This window comes from Aptenodytes forsteri, unplaced genomic scaffold (assembly GCF_000699145.1).
Source record: "Aptenodytes forsteri isolate BGI_AS27 unplaced genomic scaffold, ASM69914v1 Scaffold309, whole genome shotgun sequence".
Classification (NCBI taxonomy): domain Eukaryota; kingdom Metazoa; phylum Chordata; class Aves; order Sphenisciformes; family Spheniscidae; genus Aptenodytes; species Aptenodytes forsteri.
The window spans coordinates 3,577,380-3,591,135 of record NW_008795857.1 but is presented as its reverse complement, the minus strand read 5'-3'; the positions used below and the strand labels follow the sequence as shown (position 1 = coordinate 3,591,135).

The 13,756-nt window shown below is 40.8% G+C and overlaps 1 protein-coding gene across 1 annotated transcript; it reads left to right on the top strand.

The window, feature by feature from the left end:
- Positions 1-3,014: 3,014 nt before the first annotated feature.
- RNF8 (ring finger protein 8) lies at positions 3,015-12,161 on the top strand. Its single transcript, XM_009283751.2, has 6 exons — positions 3,015-3,686; positions 4,829-4,891; positions 5,723-5,812; positions 6,982-7,089; positions 8,078-8,289; positions 10,015-12,161. The coding sequence occupies exons 1-6, from the start codon at positions 3,306-3,308 to the stop codon at positions 10,052-10,054; spliced, it is 894 nt and encodes a 297-aa protein (XP_009282026.1). The 5' UTR covers positions 3,015-3,305; the 3' UTR covers positions 10,055-12,161.
- The last annotated feature ends 1,595 nt before the right edge of the window (positions 12,162-13,756 follow it).

Below are 13,756 nucleotides of genomic sequence, written 5' to 3'. Positions count from 1 at the left end.
GTGAACTTGATCAAGGGGAAGTTTTGTGACTGGCCCTACTTGGTCTCGCTTGTATTGGTGCGTGAGGCCCCCAGATGTGTGTGACTGGGCACTAAGAATCGGTCACGTGGGTTAGGCCTTTCTGTTGCAACTGCAGGGACAAGTGCAAAGCCGAGTTTACAACTGAACCTGCCCGAGTCTCTGTACTTCTTACATATGCAATCCACGTTGGCAGAACACTAATATGTATGAAGTGTTTAAGAGGTAGGGATCAAACGTGGTTAAGTTTGCTTTCATGATCTTAGATTGCTTCCTTGCATTTAGTTATGACATGGGAGTCCGAGTTCTTGCTTGCAACTCAAGGTGAGACCTGCTCAGGTAATGTGTAGTGAATGAACTTTTCTTGACTGCAGCATCTTGCCATCTTGTAGGAAATGGAAGGTGTGATGCAAATGAGTTGGGATTGCGGGGGAGAAGAAGGGCAGCCTTCATCTGAGGCTACGCTGGATGCATGAAGTTGTCTAATTACATAAGCTGACTGAAAACTTGTGCAACGCACAGATGAATAAGAAAAGTGTGTGTGATTATCAGATCTTGCAAAGGAGGCAGTGGAGGGAGGGAGAGCAGAGCCGTACTTTAAATGGCAGCCTGCAGTTAGATCAGATTTAATGAGATACTGGGAAACGGTACGATTAAATTACATCCCTTCTTCCAAAGATGCTATTAGAGTCTAATCAGATTTAGATCACTTTCACTACTGGTTATGAACTACATGTAGCTTAGTTTCTGAGACTTAAGATTGATGGTGTGATTTACAAAAGTATTGCGCATTTAGGGCATGGTTACGTGTGGGTTTTTTTTTTTTAATGGCCATTTTCTGGGCTATTTTTTCCTCAATCTTTCCTGTTTACAGACAGTTGAACAGATGCAATTAGCAAAAGAAGGTGGTAAGAAGTAATCTTGAGACCCACGAACAATTGTACTGGTTTGAAGAAATGGTGTTTAGTTAGGTAATGAATAAGGTGGGATGCGGATGGATTGAGAGCGGCTTTGAGCAGCTTTGCTGCTGACGAAGATTTCCATGAAACCAAGGCTGTAACCTGCCTTAGAGCAATCAAATCTTCCTCAGTGGGAGAGAAAGACAATACTTCAAAATTTGCAGGTTTCCATTTTCTATCTATTCTTGAATTTAAATGCGAAAAAAAAACCAAACCATATTATCCTGAACTTTTTGGAAATAGCTATAAGATGCTAATCTAGATAGATTTCTTGTGTACTTGAATCGAAACCACATAAACTGAATTTACCATGTCGTTGCTGATTACAGTTACTAAACTACTTTATTTTTAGGTAACTATAGGCCGAGGATTAGATCTCACGTACCAGCTGGTGTCAAAAACCTGTCCCTTGATGATCTCTCGTAAGCACTGTGTTTTCCAGCAAAATGCAGAAGGTTTGGGCTCAAACAGTGAATGGGCTGTGATATTATATGGTATAAGTGTGATCGAAGGTCTGTGGGAATGTGTCCTGTCTGTTGTGCACTTCCAGCAGGAAGCTTCAGTCTGCGGCAATTGGGATGCAAACCTTACTGCTTTCTGTATGTAGATTTGTCTCTTGGTTTAGCATTTTTCAGACAAGTGTAGTCTTGCCAAGGGCGCTTTGCAGTCTGTGAACCTGTTTTGTGTTACTCTCTTAAAAAAAAAAAAAAAAAAGAATGCTATGAATTTTGGCAGTATTCAAAAGGATAACGTTCTTGTACTGCTAATGAAAGGATAAACTGATACTCCTTATTGTAGTGACACAATTGCTTTAATTGTAATCAACTATAACAAGAATCTGTTGTTAGAAAAACCATGCTTCATGTTATGTTCCAACGAGTTTCTTCTGAAAGTCCTCCTCAGCTGGTTAGAATAAAGTGCTGACATCAGAGTCCTCAGCTATGTCTCACTTTGACTTCAGTAATGTGTTTGGGTTTTTTTTTAATATCATGATCTCTGCACTTTCTCATTCAGGCTGAAAAGTGTAAAATCAGTAACTTGCTTTAAAACAGCAGTGGTAGAACAAAAAGTGTTCAACGTCATGCATATTTGAAGGATGCTTGGGTCAACAGCAGACTAGTCAGAAAAGAATGGAGTGGCTGCTATTAAAATTACACTGCTCAAACAAAACTGTTGCAGAACTTACATAAACTTGCAAAACTTAGAGTTTTTGCATGACTGGAAACATCTATGGGAGATTAGCTACTAACACTTCCTCTGTGTTATCACTGCTACCATTTTGTCAAGTTGTTTTATTGAATCTCTTTGAGATACATCAATTGTTAATGATTCTGCAGTTCATCTTGAGCACAGATCAGTTTTGCTGTTTTTCAAAACTATTTCTTGAGCTAGTGCCTAATTTAAAACCGTTTTTCTGCTTTGAACGTTATCTCTAGAAGAGCATTTTTCTTCTTGTTTATATTCTTGTATTTATGTAGAACTGTCTCTTTTTTTTCTTTAAGCGGTATAAACTGTGCTCCTTTTTCTTTTCTAGTTTCTTCTTGGATTTCAGGTGACATTAATTGTCAAGAATAATTACTGCAATATTCTATGTTCTTGACAATGATCTATTGCGGAGTCTTTTCTTTCTGTTGGTTAGTTCTTACTTCTTCTGAAGCTTTTGGGCAGTTTTTTTCCCCTTAGAGTTCATTCTTTTCCTTCTGCACAAGTGCATATATTAATGTTGTTCTTAGAGCTTGTACACAAAATCTGTAATGCAGGAATAATGCATGGTAAATAATACAATGCAGTAACTAATAAATGGGACACTAAGCCAAAAAAATTGGATATTGCAAGGTTTATTTAAAGAGGTAGCTTGTTCTGATTGCAACACTGAAGAGGCTGGATATGTTTACAGTTGCCAGAAATAACTTGCAGAGGACTCTGTAACTGCATATTAAATTTTGCTGATTCTTTGTTCATTTGCAGAGTCTAAATGGAGTCTGGCTTAATAAACAGCGCCTGGATCCCTCAAAAGCCTATCCTATCACTGAAGGAGACCGTATCCAGTTGGGAGTGCCTTTGGAAAACAAAGACACTGCTGAATATGAGTATGAAGTAATTAAAGAGGAGTGGGAGAAAATCAGACCCTTTTTAGCCCAAAGGAATGACCTGGGGAAAGCTAAGAGTTCAAGAACTAAACGTAAATTTAGTTTGGAGGAATTGGAGACATCTGGATCAGAAGGCCCTTCAAACTCCAGATCCAAAAGAGACAGAGTGTCCTGTGACAATGAACCTTTGGGTAAATCATGGGGAAGGGTAGAAGAGGCCAAACAGTTAACAGAGAGGATGGATGTCAAGCTGCCTTCTCCTGGACCAAGTGAGGAGGATAGTAGTCCAGTGCGTAGTAGCCCTGTACACTCCAAGAAAGCCGTGCCTGTCCCCCATAAGGACCAGAAAGGCTCTGGTCTTGCACAGTCATGGACTGGCTTGGAAATGCTGAGGAAAACTCTGGTAGATATAATGAAGTTAAAGGTCAAAGTGCAGGAGAAGCAGGCAGCCGTTCTGAACGTGAAGCAGAAGCGCAGGAAGTGTGCTCAGAAGGAGATCCTGGCAATGGAGCAGGAGCTGCGGGAGTTGCAGGACCAGCTGTGCATGGAACAAGAGCATCATCAGCAGCAGGTGGAAGAGCTGGAGAGGACATTTTCTAAAGAGCAGCAGAAGCTAGAGGTATAATGGTGGTAATCTTTTTGGCCTGTGTCTTTTCATTTTTATGGAATGCCTGATACAAGACATTGATCCAAAATAAGATTTTGAACCATACAGTTACACAAATAATGTTTGTGTAAATTACTCCTGTTAAAATTGTCGTGGAAGTGTTTCACTTCCAGGCACGTGTACCAAAAGAAAGTGCGAAGACAGAAGGGATTGGGCTGCATGGGGAATTAGGAAAAAGGCGCAAAATAATTTTTAAAATTTTTTACAAACAGGTTTTTTAGAGCAAGATAGTATAGCATTTCAGTTAGTAAAAAAGTGTGTTTTTAAATAAAAAATCAAAAGTCTCCGCCTGATCATCTGTGGTTACAGAGAGGACAAGTTGAAAAGTATTCACCTTAAGTGTGAATTTCTCTCAGTATATGGCTGAACTAATACCCAGTTTGCATGGCAAATCCATTCCCTTTCCAAGCAAGTGAATTATTGCATGCCTTAATCCCTGGAAGGAGGGAGGGGTTTTTTTTTGTACTTTCAAAAAATCCTTTCTTGCAATGTGCCTTCAAGCAATAGGTCTATGTTGATAAGTAGCTTTTTTAGATAACAAACTGAAGTCTTTCTATTTGAGTTTGCTCAAAATCTGGTTTAAAGGAAGTAAGAATTCATCTTGGAGCGAGTTTCATAATTTATCAGTTACTTCCTTTAAAGTCTGCTGCTAAAGGCAAGATACCTGTATCAGAAGTACAGAAAGTCTGGAGTTGTGTGATTAGGCACAAGGGGAAGTTCAGCTGGAGCTGTAGGTATGTCTGACCTCTTTGAATGTGCTCAAAGATAGAGTTGCAGCTTTTTCTCATGTTTAAGCTGTTGCTGACCTCTTTGCTTCTATGAACATGCCAGTGCCTTTAGAGCTAGAATAACATGGAGAACATGGAGGTGTTCCAAGTATGTAACTGTAAATGATATATCCATTTTAACTCTTCACAGTAAATGATAGCTCTAATTTCTGTCGTACACGTGTAACGCTAGAGTGGGACAGCTCAGGGTTTGCTGAAAACCAGCGTTGTTTCATTAAGCATATCCTCTAAAAGGAGTGCGCAAAGTAGTCATTTTCTGTTCCTTGCTTTCTTCAGTTTGGTGTTTTTTTTTTTTTCCCCCACCAGGGAGTAAAGTGGCAACACGGGGAAGAGAATCTGAAGGAGCAGTTGGCCCAGGTCCTGCAAGAGGCAAGTAGTTATGAGTCTAGGTTTGGTCTAACTGTGTAACTCAGATACTGAAATCTTTCTTACTGCTGTGGCCTCTTGGTAGAAGATGAGGACTTTGCCTTAGGTGCAGACTGGATGATCTTCATCTACAGACCAAATTTCTGTCAGAAAGTGGCAGACCTCGCTTTGTGGGAGTTGCTATTTGCCAGCAAATATTGTGAGAATGTGCACTCAGATTGAAAGCATTAAGTAGCTGCAATGATTTTTTTTTTTTTTTAATTTGAATTTGGTCCTTGGGCTGGTAGGCTTTTTTGTGAGGTCTGTCTGCTGGGTATCTGTTTTAGGGAAGTTGTTTTGGCAATTTTAACCAGATGAAAAAAAATTCACTCTTGGTTAGGAATGTTTTTGAAAGAGATTGAAACACACTTAGGTTTCCCGGGCTTTTTCCAAAAGGCCTTTCCTTCTGGAAAGCTAATCTGAAAACAGCTTCAGGTAGTCCTGCATATAGTGACAGGTTTTTGTGATCCTTATGTGTCAAATACCCCTTGATACTCAAATGTCTCAGATGCACTCAAAACGGTGACCGTAAAACCTAACTGAAATGAAAGAGTAACCTGGGAGAGGGAATAAGAAGTGCCATGATCTGGGAAGGTCATAAATAACTGGCACTACATTCCAATTTTAAGTTAAGGCTAAACTGCCTTAACACTCCAATTTATATAGACGTGTGTTGCTCTTTTAGGAGGAGATTAGGAGAAATGAGTATGCTGAACCTCATGATTACGGCCATGTATATTTAATAGGATAGCTGATAATGGCACTTTTATAATTTCTGGGATGGTATTGTTACAGCATCATGCTTTGATGGAAGAACTGAGCCGTAGTAAAAAAGATTTTGAGGAGATAATTCGAGCTAAGAATAAAGAACTGGAAGAAACCAAGGTAAGGAATAACTGAATTCTCAGTTTTATTTATAAGTGAAACACGATATGCTGCAGCGGAGGAAGTGGTTTATTTAAAATTTGTCTTGACTGTACTTTGCCTCCTGTAGTGAAAAACTCCTGGATTTTGAGGTGGCAGCTGACCCTAGTTTCCAGGATTGGGGGAGGGTACACCTTGCCCTGTTCGTAAAGTAGTGTTGAACAGTCATTACTAGATCTTTCTCAATCATAAAGAAAGCCCAGAGCACCTGAACTGTGTGTTGTGCAGGAGAAGTGGGCCCATTCCACCCTTTCTTTAAAAAAAAAAAGAAAAGAAAAGAAAGAGTGTGTTTGAAAAGTGAGGTGCTTCATTTTCAGTTAGAGTGTATTCAAGTAAAACTGCAGTATTCCAGCAGTCCTACAGGGGAGCGTAGGACTGAAACAACATGGAATTTGAATAATGAATGAGATAAGCCACATTTCTTCCTGTCCTTGACACAAGGTGATGAGTGGAAAATAATTAAGGAGATCCCTTCCTGTGTCTTACTTTTGGAAATTATCACGTTATCCACCTCTAGCTGTTTGCTTTATGGTTTTTTTTATGTCGCCTTTGGAACTCTGTTGCTGTTTCAAGTATAGCTTCAATTGGAAGAATTTCTCCGTTATTTTTAGAAGATAGAGTGGGTACCTAGGAGCCTAATTTAACTCCAAACAAAAAAAAATTATTAGGCAGTTAAATGCAAATAAATGTTTTAAATTCTTATGCTTCCTTTTTTTAATATTTGAGGTATTTTGTCTGTTGGGTGTTTTGCTCTTTACATCAGACATCAAAAGAACTATTCTGTTGACTTAAGCCAAACTCATGCCAGGAAGAGGTTGAAAAAGATTCTGAAAAGATTGATCCAGCTGGTAGTTTCTTTAGGCTGAAGGGAATTTTGGTAACGGCTGCTGTTCTTGCTTGTAAGTTCTCTATAGTGGGTGGGAATATTCTCAATACTGCCGTGACTACAAAGAGGAGAGAGGGGTTACAGATCTGGGTATATAATAGACATAGACTTGACATGTGGAGACTTGCAGTTGTATGATTTTCTACTTGTACTACCTTCCCCTGCACGTGCACTTCCTGCCAATATTATATTGAGTAAAACCTTGTTCTTTGTTGATACATGACCGGATGTACTTTTCCACTAGGAGGAGAAGGAAAAGGTGAGAGCCCAAAAAGAAGAGGTGTTGAATCAGATGAATGACGTGTTGGAGAATGAGTTGCAGTGCACAATCTGTTCTGAGTACTTTATCGAGGTATGTTTAAACTGGTATGGGTTTGCCAGTAAAGAAGAGGCTTGAGAAGCTTTCCCTAGTTCTAGTAAAGCAATAGTCAAGCTTATTTCTTTACTTCGCTAGTTTAACAGTCCTAACAGACCCACAGTGAGTTGTGGGTAAGGTTTGGTCCAGAAATCCATTCTGTCTGCCCTAACTCTTCTGGGCAGTAAGTTCAGCTTTAATGTCTCTACCTGCAGAGAGATGAGTGCTTATCCTAGGATGCATATAGGCTTGCAGCAGTTTTGGGTGTTTTTGAACTGGTGCTCTGAGCTGCTGCTGACAGCTTGCTTGGGGAAGAATCGTTTTGTAGTGGACCTTGCTTTAAGTTGACTAGGGTTGGACTGCTTCAGGTTTAGATATAGGAAGAGGTTAGTAAAGGAAGGGAGTTGCAGCGTTCAGTGAAGTCCTGAACAGTTTATATTGTTCAGATAAACTCTTTGAGAAATTGGCCTGCTTTCATTTGATTCGAGAAGTGATAGGCTATGCCTGAAATGTAGACTGTTATTTCTGTTTGTGTTTTGCTAGAACTTCAGTTTCATTACATTAATTTCTACTACAGGAAACCTGATGTGTTAGCCTTGTTATAATGACTTAAGAGCTAGCTGAAATTTCAATTTCTGGTTTCTCAGTAATTTAAGATGCTATTCTGCAGTATCTGTTTTTCCATAATTTATCCTTTTCAAATTGGGGAAACTTATAATAGGATTAATTCTTTTTGTGTGCGTTTCTGACTTGCTGTGATCTACGGTGAATCCATTAACCAACTCGTAAAACTTGTCTGCGCTCTGGCATGGAAGAGTTTGTGTGTGTAACCCCTACAAAGGCTAAAGAAAAGGGGCTTTGGGCTTCTCCCCCCACCTCTATTATAGGAAATGTTCATCTAATGTTTTTCTGACTTCAGTATTTTTTTCTTGACAATGCTTGTGTGAGCATGCTCTGATAAGTATCCTTCCGTTGAATTCCACAGGCAGTCACTCTCAACTGCGCGCACAGCTTCTGCTCCTACTGTATCAATGAGTGGACGAAACGTAAAGTGGAGTGCCCTATCTGCAGGCAAGAGATCAAATCAAAGACACGCTCTCTGGTGCTGGATAACTGCATTGACAGGATGGTAGAAAAACTGGATGTGGAAATGAAAGAGCATCGCCTGACCCTTATCAGAGGGCGGAAAGGTGAGAGGTGGGTGGATGTGGCATGATGAGTACAATCTCCCATTCTGTCTATTTTGTACAACTTTCTTTGGCACCTACATACCAAGGAGATGCTCGGGGAATGCAGCAGAAACACTAGAAAACTAATTTTAACATACGTTGTGTAACGAGCTTTACTGCACAGTAAAATAAAATTAATAAAAAGTTTGGAAAAAGACTTCAGTATGAATTCCACAGTCGAGCGGGACAACTTAACCATGCTAAAGGTTACGCTGTTTCAAAGAGATCACTAAATAAAAGCAAAACTATATAGAATGGGCCTTGAATAGTTTACCAGGCACCTTCTGATTAAACTATTGACTTCATCATTGCAAAAACTCAGCAGAGCAGTGCCTGATGAGAAACTCTGAATTCTCTTCCGTGTGCTAGATTTGTGTAGGAAATCTCTGAAGGGAACGTTGTTGTGTCATGTAAGTGGCTGAACTGGCAGTTGCTCTGCCATGTTAATTTTTGTGGAATTAAAGCCTCTGTGGCTTAAATGCATAACCTCTTGCCTAGTTGTAGCTAAAGGACTGTGCATGACAGTGACAGCTTTAAGTAAAACTCCAGTATGGGGTATTCCTGTTCTGCTCCCCTCTTCCAAATTTGTTTCTAGAGCACTTGACACTGGTATCTAGGTGCTGAAAAGTAGAAGTCTTTTCCTGCTACCCCTTAACAAATTTCTATCGCTGTGTTCCCTTAAGTAATTGTCTTGTTTTCCCCTCATAGAGGTGAGTGCATGATCCTTCATTTTGCAATGTGTCAAGCCTTTTACCTAATAAAAGGTGCTTTTGAAATGTTTCAGATTATCCATGGTGACACAGAATGACATCGCTAAGCAGTGTTCAAACCCCAAATTATAACCTATTTAACCAACTCGGTTTGATTCCCTCAGGAAATGCTACACTGCTCGGCCTGCCCAGCTCGGCGTCGTGAATTGCTTTCACCTCTGCAGAACTGACACTGCTCTTGTGCAATACGCATATCTGCAGAGTATGCCATAGCACTATCAGTGTCTCATCAGGTAGCTAATGGTGATTAGGTGAAGTGGTGCCTTCGTTGGAGCCCACTTCACTGGTTTACCATACAGAACTGGTCTTCATGCTTGTTTGAACAAAAAGGAAGTAAGCGCGTAGCCTACCTTCATATGCGGTAGATGCTGTAATTATATAAATGACTATTAGGAAATCATTCAGCTTCACCATGACACACTTCAGGAGTAAGGATGAATTGTTTCTGTGCAGTCTTTTTATTTGGTGATGGAAACATTTTGATTGAGATGAAGATAACCATGTGTCTATTTAAACATGAATTCCTAAGAAGAAACCAGCTGAAAGAGAAATAATGATGCAAGTGGCACTTGAGAAGCTCAGTCAGAGCTTCCCAAGAAGCCTTTCCAAGAGCCTTAGTAGAATGGGCACCACTAGGACAGCTTGCACTCTTAAATGTATGGAGGTTTTGATGGGGCCGTAAGTGTCCTGAACAACCGTTGCTTGTTTGAGAGCTCCTTACCACATTTTGTTCCTTCCCTCTTTCTTACCTGGCAAGGCGCAGTAATAGTTAGCCACATAGAAAAAGGCCTCTGCCCTGCAGCTTGAAAGACCTATTGCAAACTGACAGTGAGAAGCTGTAAGTTTCAAAGGGAGCTAGTAATTTAGCATTTGTGGGTACAGTGGTCACTGCTAACTTTTGTATCTGTGTGTTTTGAATGCAGAGAAACAGAATGTGTTGGTGAAACCAGCCACAGACAATGACAGCAGTGTCATTTCTTCCATCTACTCCATCTTGTCGATGAGCAGTTGTGACAGTGAGGACTCTGAGGAGGATTCTTACTATAATGAAAGCTACTACATTATCTAAACACTGTTACTGCAGACTCGTTTGCCTGTGTGCTGCCCAGAACCATCCTAATGGTGTTTGGTTGACTACTGCTGGATGAGTGGACTGGACGTCTGGAAGGAGAGACTCTATGAAGAGGCTGGAGCTGAGAACTAGCAGCATTTGGAAGAAGGACCTTATTTTTTAAATGAATGTACAGAAGCTTGATCTCTAAAACAAAACTGGGATTGTGAGAGAACAAACTGCCGTTATGCTAGATGGTTGACATACAAAACCTAGGCTTCCATGATCGCTTGTGACCTGCTCGGTATAATGTAACAGTTTGTATGTGTCACTGCCCTTTCCTTAGTGAATGACATGTTTAAATGTGTATATCAGCTTCCCTTACTTCAAGCAGCAGAGGGAATGGCCCAAGCTATTTGAGAACTTGGCCATCCCCACCAGCAGGCAGGAGAGGTATATCAGGAAAAAGTGCCAACATGGGTTTTCCTCTTGAATTTCATATGGCAGCTAGAGTCATCCCAGGCCTCTGGCAGTGAAGGTAGCAAAGGGTGGGTTATGGACCCTGTCAGCCTTAAGTGCTTAAATGCATTGTAAGCTGAGCTGCTGGCCATCCATTTGCTCTGTTGATGTTCCTCATTTTCTGTTAGAATAGGGATGGAGAAGATTAAATCTTCCAGAATTTCTTAGCTAGTGCTCTTTTCATATAGTACCTTTGGTTTGTTCCCCCTTCAGGCTTTTGCGTAAAGGGTTTTAGAATTGGGAAGCAGCGCATCCAGAAGTTATTAGCAATGACTTCAGAAACACGTATAGTTCTTGTCAGCATCAGAGAGGAACCTCTGCCTCTTCAGAAGTGCTGCTATCTGAATTAGTGAAATGTCCTGTTGGCAGGGTAGGAAAGCAGCATCTGTGGCAACCACAAGGCACAGAAGGAAGCATTTAGTTTTATTGTTTACAGAACATTGCTGTTGAGCCATGGGTTGTACTACCCTCACAGCAAATCACTCATCCCTAAGAGACTGAGCAAGTCTTGCCTCATCCTATCATGAATTTGTCTATGAAGTTCCATTTTCAGTGGCATATGCTTTTGACTTAGCTGTTACGTGGAAAGGACTGTTCTACACTGTGAGAAGAGGATGGGGGAAGCCCTTCTCATCTATAATTTTTCTTTGGCTATTTTTACGTCCTTTCTTGTTTCGATGTTTATTTTGTTTAAGAAGGAAAATATAAATCCATTTCTGCATTAGTCTTCCTTGGTGCAACCACTGAGATGAATGTCTTTCTCCTAGTTGTCTTAGATTTTTTGAGAAAACACAAGACTATCTCATTTTAATGACTTTGCTTCATGTTTGATTGCTGTAAGCAGTGTTACTATTTTAAAGTTATTTGAGAGACTTGTGTATGCAGGACTTGATAAAAGACAACCCAACTCTTAAAGCCTGTGGCTACCCTAACGGTAATTTAGTAGATAGAATCATACCTCTTATCTTCTTCCACTAGAGAAAGATCCCATTAAAAAGGTGCATGAATGATGATGTTGTCCTAAGGAAGTAGTGCGTTCTGACAGATTTGATTGGTAGGACTTAAACAGGGGAGGTAGGTCTGATCTGTGGGCCAGGCAACTTTCTTAAAATCTTAGTGTAAGGTTTTTTTTTTTTGTGAAGGAGTCATTACATCTTGAGTTGTCCTCTTTCCCTTTTAATGTTCGTTTTCTGTATGTGCTCTTGAAAGTTTCTTTTGTAAATATATGCTCTCTAGGATGTCTGAGAGAAGAGGGTTCCTCAAAACACTCGTGAAACAGGCTGACGTTGGAACAGGCATTCCTCATGAAGAGGAGTAGGAGGAAAATACTCTGGTTACCTAGGACTGCAAATTCTTCCACTGTGTATCTCTTCCATGTTGCTGTGCTGGTTTTTTTTGCTCATTTCATTTTGCTAAATATATTTATTTTGTTACGTTGGTGTTAATGCATATTGCAGAGAAGGATAATGCTACTCCTAGTAACAGAGTAGTTCTTTGGTGTGATTTCTGAGTGTGTCCTCTTTTCACTAGAATGTGAAGAACCTAAGTGGTATACCAAACCATTTGCACTGTTACTGGTAGGTGCATAGTGTGTAAAGGTCTGAGGAGAGAGGTTAAGTAATAATACTGTTCACTTGCAAAAGCATTTCACTGACAAAAGCAGACCTCTCCTCTCAGTTCACTAAGTTCCTCAGTAAAACTACTATCAGATCCAGAGCTGATGATGAGACATACAGAAGTGTCAGGCAAACTACTGAGCTTCTGGAAAAGATGTCCATATTTCTAATACTGTGCTCTCCCTTGGTCTAAGGCCTGGATCCTTTCTTCTACTTGATTGTACAGCTGAATGTCCCCTTGGAGATGACATGCCCTGAACTGTTATCTGTCTTGGGATGGCATCATGGAAGTGCTCTTCCAGTCTCGCATCCAGGATTTAGGTTACAACTCCGAGCTAGTCACGGTTGGCGCACAGCAGGCTCGATGCAGGTTCAAGACTTGCCGCTTTCTGTTGGAAGATAGCTGCCATGTAGTGTGATAATCAAACACTTTCAGAGCAATATATTGTTTATCAACATCAGCAGGAATAGCTGGGAAGGAGCGCTAACAGATTGTGGAACGGGACCATCACAGAGGGACAGTCCACCGTTTAACTCCTGCAGATCTGTGGATTCCAAGATCAGTCTGACAATCGTTTTTCTCTTGCACATATCTACCATGTTAGTGCTTGGTGAGCCGTAGCAACAACTGTCATTTAACTTTGCAGAACATGTAACAGGCAGTTTAATAATTCAGCCGTGCCCCTCCCCCCCATTTTAAGTGTTTTTTTCCAAAGATACGCTCTGACTAGTCAATGTTTTGCTTCCTGCTCATAATCCTCCTTCCCTCCTGCCAGTCTCTTTTGCTGTAACTTCACATATTTAGACACATACTTTGCAACAGCTAGATAATTATAAACTACACTTCCCAAATAGTATACTCCTGTCCCGTGGTGCTACCGTGTTTGTTTTGGTTTTTACGATTAAGCATTCATGCCTGTGTACTGACCTGTATGCCCCTGGGTTTCAAGCTTAATGCGAAGTACGAGACAGCTCAATTAGTGTTTGAAATCCTCATTACAAATAACCTGTAGACATGTATTAGGCTTTTATTGTGTGAAAAGCTTTATCGTCACCGGCCTTACAAAACCTGTTCTGGCTCTGCTCAAGTAACAGAGTTGCAGTTAGTGGTGAGGTGCCTGGCAGTGAGCGGGCTATAGGCTTTCCCGTAGGCAGACAGTTTCTCGGGAAACCTGCGCTGCCTGTAGGAGTAAGGACGTTTCCAGCCAGCGCGGCAGGGCAGGCGGCGCAGCGGCCCTGAGCGGGGACCTGGCTGTGCTGCCTGCGGCCGCCACCGAGCTGGGGAGGCTGTTCGGTGGGCCTCCTTCAGAAGCATAAAAAAAGCCGTTTTTCTTAGAAAGCGCCACTTGTAAGGCAGCGGCTGAATTATTTGTGCGTCAACGCGCTTTATGTGCATTTTCATATACAATATATTTACAGAAACTATATAACATTTTACATGGAATTTCGATATGTTTTCACCCCACGCACCCCTACCTC